This window comes from Nilaparvata lugens, chromosome 3, assembly GCF_014356525.2.
Source record: "Nilaparvata lugens isolate BPH chromosome 3, ASM1435652v1, whole genome shotgun sequence".
Classification (NCBI taxonomy): Eukaryota; Metazoa; Arthropoda; class Insecta; order Hemiptera; family Delphacidae; genus Nilaparvata; species Nilaparvata lugens.
The window spans coordinates 41838479-41853568 of NC_052506.1; the positions used below are offsets into that span (position 1 = coordinate 41838479).

Below are 15090 nucleotides of genomic sequence, written 5' to 3' on the forward strand. Positions count from 1 at the left end.
AAGACATTAACATAACCAGCCAACAGGATATCCAACATGTATTCTTGCTTTGTGAGTCCAAAAACCTCCGTCCAGTTGATGCCCTCAAGCTTCCTGCAAAGAATGGGAATTCTTTCTTCTCTCACCACAATGGAGTAGCTGATGTAGTTGCCCTTCCACGGTTCCTGAGTTTGTTCAGTCTTATGTAAACTTGCTTGAAGAACAACAGCGCTATGATCGGATATGAAGGGATCAACCACTCTGGTAGTATACTCCCAGGAGTTCAAGTTGGTTATCACAGTGTCCAGACAAGCATCACCCCTCGTGGGACAAAGACTTCCAACAAATAGATTGTGACTTCGTAATAGGTTGACAAAGATATCTCTCTCCTTGGATGGAATTTCAAGGTGTACATTGAAGTCACCACCAATGATTATTCTGTTTTGCTGCCTGCTCAAGATGAAGGATAAAAATTCATCGAGAAGCAGTGTGAATCCTTCAAAATCTCCATTTGGTGGATGGTACACTGACACAACAATGATATGATAGTCCACCAGCTCCACTGCTGCAAGCTCCAATGTGCACTCCTTGCAATAATTAGTAACCTCTACTATTTTATATTGCAGTTTCTTATTCAAGTAAATTGCAGCACCCCCATTTTTATGAAGATTCCTGCAGTAGATGCTGGCTAGGCTGATTGTGCCGATATTTCCATAGAAATTTGACTCCTCTTCTTTCAACCAGTGCTCTGTGAAGCACATAATGCTGGGCTCCATTTCGTCCACAAAGAGGTCAAGCACATCGAGTTTTGTTCTGAGGCACTGAATGTTTAGAACTATAATGATTACATCCTCTGGTTTTCTTTGCTTGTTTTTGAAAGGTGTCACTATTTCAGTGTTCCCCCTTGCCCCCTCTTGAATAAAAAATGCCTGAGTGTCACATACTTCGGCCATTTTGTGCTGTCCAGGATTGCATCCTTATAGTCAAACTCAACTCCAAGCTTGAAACTGCAGTATGACTTACTTCTAATACAGGCAAATGACTTGTAAATTGTTTTACAGGAAAAATTGTTCATGAAACACAAACTTTTAATTTTTACCTGTAATTCAAGAACTTTTACTGTCTTACAGGACTTTAATGAAACAGGCCCCTGGTGAATATTACAAGTGATTTTACAAGTGTAGAATTATTATTATGAAACATAATTCTACACAATTGTAAATTTTAATTTATAATGCCTGTATATTTAAGGCCCCTATATTAAAGGCCCCAGTATATATAAGGCCCCTATATTTAATTTATAGGACATGTAATACAGACCCTGTATTACAGGGGTTTTATGAAACAGACCCATTTATTATTTACCTCTATTACAGGCAAATTACTTGTAAATATTTTTACAGGGAAAATTGTTTATGAAACACACACTTCTAATTTTTACCTGTAATACAGGAATTTTTCAGGCCTTGTTTACAGGACTTTTAACTTTTATGAAACAGGCCCCTGGTTGCACAAAAACCGATTAAATTTTAACCGTGATTAATTTTACTAGAGCGAATCAGAGAAGGCCTTTTTTGACCGAGCGAAGTGAGGTCTAAGATTCAAGTCGACGGTTTGGCATTTCTCTTAATGTTTATATGTTTTTATGTTGCGCATTTACAGCGAAACGCGGTAATAGATTTTCATGAAATTTGACAGGTATGTTCCTTTTTTAATTGCGCGTCGACGTATATACAAGGTTTTTGGAAATTTTGCATTTCAAGGATAATATAAAAGGAAAAGGAGCCTCCTTCATACGCCAATATTAGAGTAAAAATCAGACTTTAGAATTATTATTCATCATAAATCAGCTGACAAGTGATTACACAGATGTGTGGAGAAGCCTGTTAATTGCTGTATATCCATAAGGTCTATAGTTTCAATCAGGTACTTATGGATGAGAATACTGCGTGAGGTCTACTGTTCACAGAACTATTAGTGATAAGACGGCTTCTCTGATTGGTTCTCGTGGAATTGACCATGATTAAAATTTAACTGGCTTTTGTGCAACCGGCACCTACATCGATAGATAGGGGAGGTCAAGACGAGTTCAACCATGTATCACATTGTTGTCGATTTCCAAGGATTAGCTGAACAAACATTGTGGAATGTTAAAATTTTTCATCGTTTTTTTTATAATTTTTTTTATGGTTACAATAGGTTTTTAAATGGTGCAATATTATGTAAAATTAGTCGAAATATGTAGTTAAAAATTCAAACAATCAGAAAAAGATAATTTCGAAGTGAAAAATCAATTGGAACAATTACAGGCTAGATTACTGGTCTCAGAAACTAAATGATAGCATCGAAGTGTCAACCAAGCCAACAACAGAGGCGGCGGCAGCAGCATCAGGAGGATACGAAACAGATGAAGAGGAGCTGAGAAGAGAAACTGAATGTATACTTCAGAAGAACAGAAGACCCAAGAAGAGGAAAGCAAGTGAATCCCCGACAATAGCATCCCCACCAAAACCTGTTGGCAAATCTACAAACAAGGTAAGAGACAATCAATCTTCAATTCGAGGTGTCAACAAGAACCCGAAGCCCCCTCCAATCACATTGAGTAATGTTGATAACTACAATGAAATCAAGGAGATTTTGCAACAAGTCAACTTGTAATATAGAGCTACAACAATGAACAACAAACAACTAAAAATAATGTTGAAATCTATTAAGATTACAGAGAACTCACTAAACTAATGAATACTAAGAAGTTGGAGTGGCACACGTATGAAAATAAACAAGCAAGGCGTATCAGAGTCAAGGTAAAAGATCTCCATCCTTCTTGCGATCCAGAAGAAATAAAGAATGATCTCAGGGATCAGGGGTCCAAAATCATTGATGTAGTTAATAAGATAAGAAAGAATCAAGTAGTTGGTAAATTAATGTAATCCGACTTCCTCTATTCATGCTTACGTTTGAGAATTCAAAAGACGTTGAAAAAATAAATGACTTGCTGAACATATGCTACATGCGAGTAAAAATTGAAGCCCTCCGAACCATATTATACCTCAGTGCAAAAGATGTCAGCAATACGGACATACTCAAAGGTATTGTCAACATGAAGCCATTTGTGTCAAATGTGTTGGCAAAAATTTAACTATAGAGTGCACCAAGGATAGGACTACTTCGCCCAAGTGCTAAAATTGTGGTGATGCTCACCCTGCAAACTATCGGGGTTATCTAGTTGCCAAAGAACTACAAAAAAGAAGGGATAATCTGAATAAGAATAAAATCCAACATTCGCAAACCAAAGTAAACACAAATAAGAAAATTGTTAAAAATGTGACATATATATGCTAATTTCACAAAAACGAATACCAAAGAACCAGGCCAAATAGTACCTATGGATGGTTCAAGCATTACTTCAATATTGAAATAGATAATGATGAAGTTGGATAGTTTCTCAAAAAGGCTCGATATTTTAGAAACTGCTTCACCAGTGCTAAACAAACCTCAAACAAGTAGATGGAGTCGAGAGAACTGAAAATAGTAACTTGAAATGCTAACAGCATTAGAAATAGAAAACTTGAATTAGAAATATTTCTAGAGACAAATAAAATAAACTTGAATTAGAAATATTTTCAGAGACAAATAAAATAGATTTATGCTTAGTGTCTGAAACTCATTCAACAACTGATTCATTTTTGAAAATAAAGGGCTATATATATATATATATATATATATATATATATACTATTCATCCAGACAACAAAGCTCATGGGGGCAGTGCAATAATAATCAAAGCCAACATTAATCATTACGAAGAATGCAACTTACAGTTACCGGAAACTCAGATCACATTAATAGGAATTGATACACTTGCACAAAATCTTGAGGTTGGAGCAATCTACTGTCCACCTAGATACAATTTGAAAAAAAAATGCATTACAAAACAATATTAGAGCATATGGGCGATTCAGGTGCAGATTGAGCATATTCATTTCAGGTGGAGATTTTAATGCTAAGCATTGGGGCTCACGGTTATCATCCACAAAAAAAAATAATTGAGAGATGCTATAAATGAATCAGGATGCACTTACTATTTTTCGTTGAGTCCAACTTATTGGCCTACAGACACAAATAAAATTCCAGATCTCCTTGACTTTTTCATATTGAAGAGAGTATCTAGTAATTTATCCACATTGAAGAGAATTTCGACTTAAGCTCAGATCACTCCGCTGTAGTGCTCACAATTAGTCAAAGATTAATTCAAAGACAATCTAAACCTACAATAATACTACAGATTGGAGAAGTTTTCAAATCTATTTAGACAATGAAATAGACCTCAATGTTCAATTAAGGACCAAACAACAGTTGGAAGAAGAACCTGAAAAGTTCATCACTAATTCAAAAATCAGCATGGCATAATACAAGGGAGCGTACTCATCGGACAGCAGGAGTAAACGATCTAGTGATAGAGAAAAGAAGATCAAGGAGATGGCAGCAATCACGGGACTCAGCAGATAAGAGAACTCTCAACAACAAGACTCAACAATTGAGAAGGGAGATTAAAAACTGGAAAGATGAAACTTTCAGTGAAAAAGTAGAGGAATTCGCAGAATATTTAGCTAGAACCTTCCAGCCCAATCAAATTGCAAACGGAGAGATTATTGAGACCATGGAAAATCAGATGAATCTGATATTCAGCCTGTCAGTGTAATTGAAGTAACGAGAGAAATCCTTAACAATCTCAGTACAAGAAAAGCACCTGGCTTTGATCTCATCACTGGGTGTGTTATGAAAAACTACCAAGAAAAGCTATTACTCTGCTCACTTATTTATTCAATGCAGCATTCAGACTGAAGCATGTCCCTGATACATGGAAAGTGGCTGAGATAATAATGTTACAAAAACAGGAAAACCACCTCATGAACTCAAATCCTACAGACCAATATCATTGCTCCCTGCTATTTCAAAGTTGTTTGAAAAACTTTTCCTCGAACGACTACTACCAATAATAGAAGAAAGAGACCTTATACCAGCACATCAATTTGTATTCAGAAAGAAACATTCTACAATTGAACAAGGTCACAGAATAACAAATATAATAAGTCATTGGAAGAGAAAAATATTATTGTTCTGCTTTTTTTTCTTGATGTAGCCCAGGCCTTCGATAAAGTTTGGCATGAAGAACTATTGGAAAAAACTCAACGCATTTCTACCATAAAATATGTGGAGTTGCTTTCCTCCTACATTGCAAATAGAACATTTAGAGTTAAGCAGAATGATGAGTATTCAAAACTGAAAGAAATTGGGGCATGAGTACCTCAAGGAAGCGTTCTCGGCTATATTATACCTGTTGTACTCTTGTGATATTCCTCAATGTGTTGGCGTCACTGTCGCTACATTTGCTAGTGACACTGCGCTTCTGACTTCAGGCGCCACTATAGAAGAAACATCCAACACTCTTCAATTAGCGGCAAATCAACTATGCCAATGGACATCAAAATGGAAAATAAAGCTGAATGAATCCAAATCATCGATCATCAACTTTACCAACAAAAAAGTGACAGAAACAATCAACATCAATCTGAATGGCCATAGAATTCCCTGTGAAAATACAGCAAATCTTGGAATGACATTAGATGTAAAACTGAAGTGGAAGGAGCACATCAAAATCAAAAGAAAACAGCTTTATATAAAATATGGACAAATGTATTGGTTGCTTGGTCGCCAATCCACCCTATCTTTGAAAAACAAGATCATTCTCTACAACCAAATCTTAAAACCAATTTGGGTATATGGGATCCAACTATGTAACCAAATAACCAACTAATTTCAACATTCCACCATGTTTTTTCAGCTAATCCTTGGAAATCGACAACAATGTGATACATGGTTGAACTCGTCTTGACCTCCCCCATCGATCTATGTAGGTCTCAATACTGGATTTCGCGGCTCATAAACTCAAGTGCCCCTGTAATATTTGACCTGAGATATAGGCCTATTGATTTTGTGAAATTTGTTATTGCTTGTAGACCTATCTATTTTGACGATGTTTACATTATTGTTTGTAATGTTTTGACAATAAAAACATCTTTAATGGTAATACATTCGGGTTTTAGTGGTTCGCCAAAACGAAAAAATGAGCGACTGTATGTGAAGCAAGAAGTAAGAGCTCTTTTTTTGCACCACTTTCTTTTTATTTTGTTTTAATGTGTATTGTTGTTGTTGTTAGCATGTATTCTTTTTGTCAATCTGTATGAAACTTGCATGTGTGTGCCAAAAATTAAATTGAATTGAAAATAAAATTGGAAGAGTGAGATACCAGAATAGGTGGCAGTTTTAGCAGAGTCTGAGTGATTGCCAGCCGATTGCCAAAATCTTGCAACCCTAGTCTAATCTTTAATGAGCGCAATAATGCCCCGCGACTTGCTCGGAAACTTAACGACCGACTGGTGGCTAAAGGTCCAACACTGTCTTAATGACACTGCAATCTATTAGGTGCTGTACTTATATTATTGTTGCCAACATAATGTCGTCTATAGGAACTAATAGAAACTAGCGACCAAGGACAACAAAAAGTGCAATTCCTAAGCCATGACTACGATTCCAGCTGCGCGGCTGTTATTAATTGCCATAGATTATGAAAACCAGTGTGATTTTTTAGTCCTATAACTAAGGTTTACCCTATTCCAAGTGCGTAGTGATTTATTTCCAGTACAAGAAAATTTTGTTGTTATACGAAGTTGGTAGCCCTAGTCAATCGGTATAAACACGGCAGTGCAAGCTGATTATCCTTGAGCTGCGTAACATTATGTGAGGACTCCGGTGGTCTTATGATTAGAATGATTTCTATCATAGATCATGAATATTTGGTGAAAAGAGTCAAAGCGTGTATAACTTCATCATGCATCTCAATGTTCAAACATAAGTTCTAAATAGTGTGTTTGTCTTTCGGTCCACAAATTTTATAGTTTTTTTAAAGTTTGGAATTTTCCAATTATTTGTAATTAATTTAATTCAATTTAGAAGTATTTTTTCAATTTAAAAATTATTTTTGTGTTTATGGATTGTAAACTGAGTGTGTAATTGAAGAATTTTGAAGTGACACATAACCTCTAGTTACATTTGGATTTTTTCTGTAAGTTGTATAATTCTGAATGATTAAATAAATAAAATAAATTCAGTGCGGCTACAGCCGTCGTTCAGGAATTGGACTGGTGGCCGAATGTAATACGTATGAACCTAACACCTAATTAGGCTGTGATTGAGCTCATTGATAAAAGCATCAATGTTTCAGTTTTTTGATTTGCTTTTGTGTAAAATAATAAGCCATTGATCTGTAGTTCATGAGAAAAATATTTCATATCGTAATAAACTGCTTTCATGTCACGTTTTCCAGAATACTTGCTTGGTTGTACCTTTCCGTGATAATGTCGTGTGTCAATGTTGATGAGTTTGAATTTGTCCCACCAAAGAAGGCAGTTCTCAAAATGAGTGACATGGAAGTATGGGAGAAATCAGAGGCTTATCTTGTAAGTATTCATTGTTCATTTCATTTAATCAATAATTTAACCCCATTGTTTGAAAAATTAAAAGTGTTGACAACGGTGAAAATTCATGGCATGTATAATTGAACTGGAAAAAATGTTTGCCTTATGACAGTCTGATACAATAACGGGAACTGGAAGAATCTGCTGAACCAAAAACCTGGCTTTTTTGTAGTACTGAGGGCCCCCATTTGATGTGGAAGCATATTTCCAGGGATATTACTTAGATATTAATTAAAAGAGTTTAATATGTCTTGAAGATATCATGAGATCTGGTATAGGAACGATCTCTATCTATTTCAAGGAACCGGCAAATTTTAGTCATGTAAGAGATGCACCACTTCTTCACGTCTCCAACGAGCCTATTCAGATTCTACTCCAGTGAAAGTTAACAGAAATTCAGCGACGAGTGGTAGTGGTAGTGCTCCAGTGACGATCGACCAACTAAATAGTGTATTAACAAGAGTAGAAGACGAGCTACTAGAAAAGCTTGTAACTGAAATAGCTGCTTGCAGAAAACCTCTAGAAGAAGATGCAAAGGAAGGAAGAAAACTTATTCCTAAAAACCAAAGGTAGTTGGACCTGAAACAAGACGATCTGGAGCAATATAATTGAGACTTTACCAAGTTTAAAAGTTCACTCCTGTGGGAATTTTCTCAGTGCTACATGTTTTTCTATTGAAATGGTCACTTCCTGCAAGTACGGTACTTGAGTGATTCTTGGACCATAGAATGAGGTGGACCACTCACATTCATTATGCAAATAATAATGGATATATTATGCAAATTATGCTATTCTAATCTCTCTCTCTTATCCAGTATGTAGTTCATCATCCTGAATGCATATATAGGGTGTTTACGAACTCCCTGCCAATACTCTAGGACATTGTTCCTAGGTGAGAAACATATTTAAATTGTCCGGAAGTCTTCAGTTACTCACACAGCGGCCATTTTGCTTTTTCCACTCATGTTTTTTTCTAAATAATGGTTGAACATACGAAATTGAAACTTTGCACATTCATTTATAACAACTAGACAAAGCTACAAAAAAATATGATAATTTTTCAAATTAATAAAACAATATAAAATCTTATAGCACCCTTTATTTTTAAAAAAACTTTAAAATAGTTTAACAACTAGTTTTGGTGATATCACACCATCGTCAGGTTATAAAATAAAATTATTGAATAAATGTTTACTAATTGATACAAAATGAACATAATATGCTTAATTTCATATGATTAATTTATTTCTGGTTAAAGATATTAAATTTAAATTTAAAATTTAAAATTTTATCTATTCACTTTTAATTTTATCAAAAATAGGATTATTTAAGTCAAATTGGATTATATTTATTAAATTATTCCTATTCAATTTTGCAGTTTTATAGATATAAAATTCTTCTTTTACATTCAATTTATTACTTTCATTACCAATGCTTAATATTTTCATATTAGAATTGATATTGATATAATTATGATTATTTTCAATAAAATGCTTAGCAAACGCTGATTTTTGAGTAGTATTTTTTTTTATTTTAAAGCCTGAATATGGCTTTATTGTCAACTTCTATCCCAACTAATGAAACTATTAACATTTTAAAGCAAAACTTGATTGAAAATGATGTGAACAGTAATGAAATAGATGATTTAATAGCATTACAAAAACTTGTATAGAACAAAATTATTTCACTTTCAATGACAAAATTTATAAGCCAAAGGAAGGTTTAGCTATGGGGTCACCATTATCAGGATAACTTGCTAACATATATATGAACAATTTGAAAAAGTCTAAAATTATGAATAATAATAATAATCCTTTGAGAGAAAATATCATTTATTGGTAAATTGGTAAATTTCATATGTTGATGATATAATATGCTTATACAATAATAATGATGAAACATATGAAGATTTAGAAAAATATTTAAACTCAGTTTCACCTTCTACAAAATTTACTATGCAAGTTCAAAAAGAGAAAATACATTTTTCAGACTTGAAAATAAGTAAGAGAAATGAGAAACATAATTTTAATACCTTCAGGAAACCCACACATACAAATTCTCTAATTCCAAAAGACTCTAACCATCCATGGCAGCAAAAAACAGCAGCATTCAGATCAATGATTTATAGATTGATAAATATTCATTCCTATGTCAAAAGAAAATTATGAAAAAGAAGTGAAAATTATAAAACATTTTGCAGTAACAAATGGATATGATACCAAATTTATTGATAAGATGATATATAAGCAAAAATATAAACAAATTAATCCACAAAATGATAGAAATTCAGAAAATAAGGAATATATTTGTGTTCCATACAACACTATTCTCAATAAGACAATCTTCTTTATTAAATCAAAAGCATTATTCGTTACGAATAAACAACGAATAATGCTTTTGATTTAATAAAGAAGATTTATAATAAAAAACAGGAACAATTTAAAAATCAGGCGTTTATAAATTGGAATGTAGTAATTATTGTCAAAAATTTTACACTGGTCAAACACATAAACGTTTTAATAAAAGCTGAATCTTTTACCATCGATAGAACCCTCCCAGAGGGTCATCTCCCAAAAGTCCCAAGAAATCCCTTTGGAGCTTTCCCCCCTAGCCCCCCTCAAAGTTGAAAAATGCAGGTAATCACGGAAAATCAATTATCTCTGTACCCATTGATCGGAAACAGTTCTATTATATGCCATTCGATTCGTTACATTATGGACTACAATATTAGTTATATTCATTTTTTCAATAAAATTAACAGTTTTCTTGATAAAATAATATATATGTAAAAATTTAGGGGGTTTGCGATTTGATTTTTTTGTTTTCTTCGATTAACTTCAAAGCAAGTAGTTTTAAAGAAAAATGAGACAAATAATTAATGTAGCCACTCTCATTGCAAATCCATTGATGTATATTGTTATGTATTTGCGATTTGATTTGACGCCGTGGAAGGGGAAACAGTCGACGCGGAACGGCGCGGCTGACTCTCTTAGCCATAGTAAACAGCAAACTGGAAATCAATTATCTCTGTAACCATTTATCGGAAAAAAATCTTTCATATGTCATTCGATTTGTTAAATTAAGGACTACAATATTAGTCCGATTTATTTCCTCAATAAATCGAACAGTTTCCTTGATAAAATAATATAATGTAAAAATTTAGGGGTTTTTCGATTTGATTTTTTTGTTTTCTCCGATTAACTTCGAAGCAAGTAATTTTAAAGAACAATGTGACAAATAATTATTGTAGCCACATTCATTGCAAATCCATTGATGTATATTGTTATGTATTTGCGATTCAAGTTGACGCTGTGGAAGGGGAAACAGCCAACACGGCTGACTCCCTTCAGCATAGTAAACAGAATAATACTGCTGTCTACATTGAATCTCATTTACACTATGGCGCTCGAAACAATTAATTTTGTCTATTGTTTTGACATGCGCTGTATATAGATTTTCACTTTTCAATACTCTAAAAAATATTTCAATTTTCTTGATTTATCCATGCTCATGATAAAAATCAGGATTTCGTTGTTTGATCACAGAATTTATTATATTAATTCGAAGTGTGCCTTCTGCATACGAGTCAGAGGTAACACAATTTGATAACTCTAGTTTCAGATATTGATGTTTTTCAACAAAGTTTCATGATATATTATGTGTCCGACTCCTTCATCTTATCCTTATTTTGTGAAAATGAAGATTCAAAATTTCTTTTCATAGCTTCTCTTGTGTTTTATCTTGTTCCATCACTCTTTATTATTTAAACACTTGATAATGGAATGAATATCATCAGATCACGTGAACAAAAAATAAATAAAAGGGTGGGCCTACCTGAGATACTAAATTATAACACTGTACTCCTGATAAGTTGAACTTTTTCAAGCTGAACGTAGATTAATTTGTTGCACATTCGGTTCAAATATTAACAAATGTTACCAAATATTACCAATATTATCACATATAGTGAGAACGAATTACTCTGAAGCTTTCTATTCTCACTGAACATGAAGAGGCAATACCAAGCCAGAATCGCAGTTCCGTTCAAATCATTATTTTCAGAGCTTTCAAATTGATGCTATGGATGTTATCCCCATCTCACAACTTCCCTATTTATCCTTATCCTGATTCAGAATAAAGTTGTTGATCTCTATAATCACAAAAATCAATGTACAGTACCTAAAATAAATAGTAAAAATAACAAAATTTCTAGTAATAATGCAACTTTTTCTAGGTACGAATTTCAAGGCTCATAGAATTACTTTTTCTCAATCACAGGCAGAAATTCCAATGATCATCATAATAGTAATTTAATGAAAATTGTTTGTATTGTACATTGTTCGACGTAAGATAAGCTACATCTTTAAGGTAATCAACATATTTAGGATTATCATGTTTATGAATGAAAGCGAGACTGTGATAGAAGATTGGTCAAACTGAAATATAAATATTATATACAATACATATTTCTGATCAACTATAATTTTACAAATGATAGTATCAAGCCGTAATGAATTGGGCAACTGAATTTCAAAGTTACTATCCACTGTTCAAATCGCACTGTGATTTCCTTTTATTTCCAAATGGATTGAATGTACTCTTCAACGTAACAATTATTGTAAAAAAACCAGTGGAATGTGAACGTCATCCAAATAGCATTTGAATTTCAATTTTTAGATCATGAAATTCATAAAAAACTAATTCTTGAGAGAATAGTGATGGAATGCAAACAGTGCAAGTAACATTGATACAAAGCGAAACAATGCAAATCAACATCGATTAATTTAATACTGGACTTATCAAATTTATATTATTTATAAAGCTTATAAAATGTAAAACCAACATTTCAAATTTTCTCTACTGGAGCAAAACATCGATAGAAAATAAAGAAGAGCCCATTATAAGCACAATATACTTGTGTACTAGAATTCACTTGAACTAACTCATCACTTCAACCCTTCAATGATCACAATGAACTAGAATGGTACATAAAAACCATGAAATTGATAATCAGGTAAATTTTTCAAATAGCTTCACCCAACTAAATCTGTGAATGCTAAGTCATAAGAATTCATGTTCAATAGATTTAATTTGAATGCTTCAAATAGAAAATGATCTATTCTTTTGGTGCCCTAATCAAAATCAATTTCAATCAACATTAATCGACATAAAGAAAAGCTTCTGCCAACCTTGTGTAATGAATGACAAGATGCGAGTGGAGGTGAAAAATCGATGTTAACAAAAATAATAGAAGATGATGAATCATCTTTCAATACGTATTAATCTTATACGGTAGGGTACTTTGTGGTTAAATGTGAAACACTTTCATGATTTTCCTACCTTTTATGCATGCTTACTCTTCCTTAATCTGTATGTTTGCATGGCTTTCATCTTTAGAATCTACTGAATTTTCATATTGGACTATCTAAATAATGTAGATTCAACTAGTAAGAACGGAAGATAAGCTACTTTACAGAGAGAATCATAGAAAGTTTCAACTCAACAAGCCCAATGTATAAATTTTATTGTGCCCCAGCCATCATATATATTTGGCTCAACTGTAGGTATATTATCAACCTGGCTTGGAGAATATTAACTGTAGAAAACAGCAAACACTGCACGCTATGATTTTTCAGGAAATCGCCACTGTTAACACTATTGTAATCTATGATTTATCTCAGTTTTTGACATTCATAACTTATGATAAATTTTAGCATAGAATTATGATCATACACACATATTTTAAATATGTATTATATTATGTAATAGTATGAATATTTTATCGGTTGCAAACAATATCTTTGTCTGTCATAGAATGCATGATTTAGCACATATATAACAACAAAATGATTTTAGAGAATTTAGAAAATTTAAATGTGAAAAATTAGTTTCATCGCATGTCAAAACAATAGACAAAATTGATTGTTTCGAACGCCATAGTGTGAATAAGATGCAACTTAGAAAGCAGTAGGCCTACTACTGTATTTTACTGTTTACTATGGTGAAGAGAGACAGCCACGCAGTACCGCGTCGACTGTTTCCTCTTCCACAGCGTCAAATCGAATCGCAAATAAATAACAATATACATCAATGGATTCGCAATGAATGTGGCTACAATAATTATTTGTCACATTGTTCTTTAAAATTACTTGCTTCGAAGTTAATCAGAGAAAACAAAAATCAAATCGAAAAACCCCTAAATTTTTACATTATATTATTTTATCAAGGAAACTGTTTGATTTATTGAGGAAATGAATACGACTAATATTTTAGTCCATAATGTAACGAATCGAATGACATATGATAGATTTTTTCCGATTAATGGTTACAGAGATAATTGATATCCAGTTTGCTGTTTACTATGGCTAAGAGAGTCAGCCGCGCCGTTCCGCGTCGACTGTTTCCCCTTCCACAGCGTCAAATCGAATCGCACATACATAACAATATACATCAATGGATTTGCAATGACAGTGGCTACATTAATTATTTGGCTCATTTTCCTTTAAAACTACTTGTTTCGTAGTTAATCGAGGAAAACAAAAAAATCAAATCACAAACCCCCTAAATGTTTACATATATATTATTTTATCAAGAAAACTGTTAATTTTATTGGAAAAAGAAATATAACTAATATTGTCGTCCATAATGTAACGAATCGAATGGCATATGATAGATTTTTTACCGATCAATGGTTACAGAGATAATTGATTTCCCGTGTTTACCTGCATTTTTCATGTTTAGGGGGCTGGGGTGGAAAGCTCCAAAGGGATTTCTTGGACTTTTGGGAGAATGTCCCTCTGGGAGTGTTCTATCGATGGAGGGAAGTTCAGCTTTTATTTAATTTTCGGATCGAAACTGCTTTTTTGGACCTTCATTGACTGGGCTATTAGCTAAGAATATTAGATTATAAGTTGAAATCAGGTGACTTTTAAAAATCATATCAAATGTTTCTTAGCAGCTAACCCTTTTAAAAATCATATCAAATAATTCTTAGCAGCTAACCCATTAAACAAGATTGAATATGTTTTATACAGTAGCTGAAAATATTGGGTTATAAGTTGAAAGTCAGGTGACTTTCAAAAATCATATCAAATAATTATAACAGCTAACCCTTTAAACAAGATTGAATATGTTTATACATTAGCTAAGAATATTGGATTATAAGTTGAAAATCAGGTGACTTAAAAATCATATCAAATGTTTCTTAGCAGCCAACCCTTTAAACAAGATTGAATATGTTTATACATTAGCTAAGAATATTGGATTATAAGTTGAAAATCAGGTGACTTAAAAATCATATCAAATGTTTCTTAGCAGCCAATCCTTTAAACAAGATAGAATATGTTTATACATTAGCTAAGAATATTTGGTTATAATTTGAAAATCATGTGACTTTTAAAAATCATATAAAATGTTTCTTAGCAGCCAACCCTTTGAACAAGATTGAATATGCTTATACATTAGCTAAGAATATTGGGCTATATGTTGAAAATCAGGTGACCTTTAAAAATCATATCAAATGTTTCTTAGCATCTAACCCTTTAAACAAGATTGAGTATGCTTAAACATTAGC

The 15090-nt window shown here is 33.0% G+C and overlaps 1 protein-coding gene across 6 annotated transcripts in view; it reads left to right on the forward strand.

The window, feature by feature from the left end:
- LOC111058596 (serine/threonine-protein phosphatase 2A activator) overlaps nt 1–15090 on the forward strand; it is a 45496-nt gene that overhangs the window by 3411 nt on the left and 26995 nt on the right. For 4 of the 6 annotated variants that reach the window (XM_022346142.2, XM_022346139.2, XM_022346138.2 and 1 more), the window contains exon 2: nt 7367–7499. In XM_022346142.2, the coding sequence (XP_022201834.1) occupies nt 7398–7499 (102 nt within the window). In that variant the 5' untranslated portion in view covers nt 7367–7397. Of the gene's footprint in view, nt 1–2288; nt 2515–6086; nt 6133–7366; nt 7500–15090 lie in introns of all 6 variants that reach the window. The other 2 variants (XM_022346140.2, XM_022346141.2) reach the window with 2 other exon arrangements.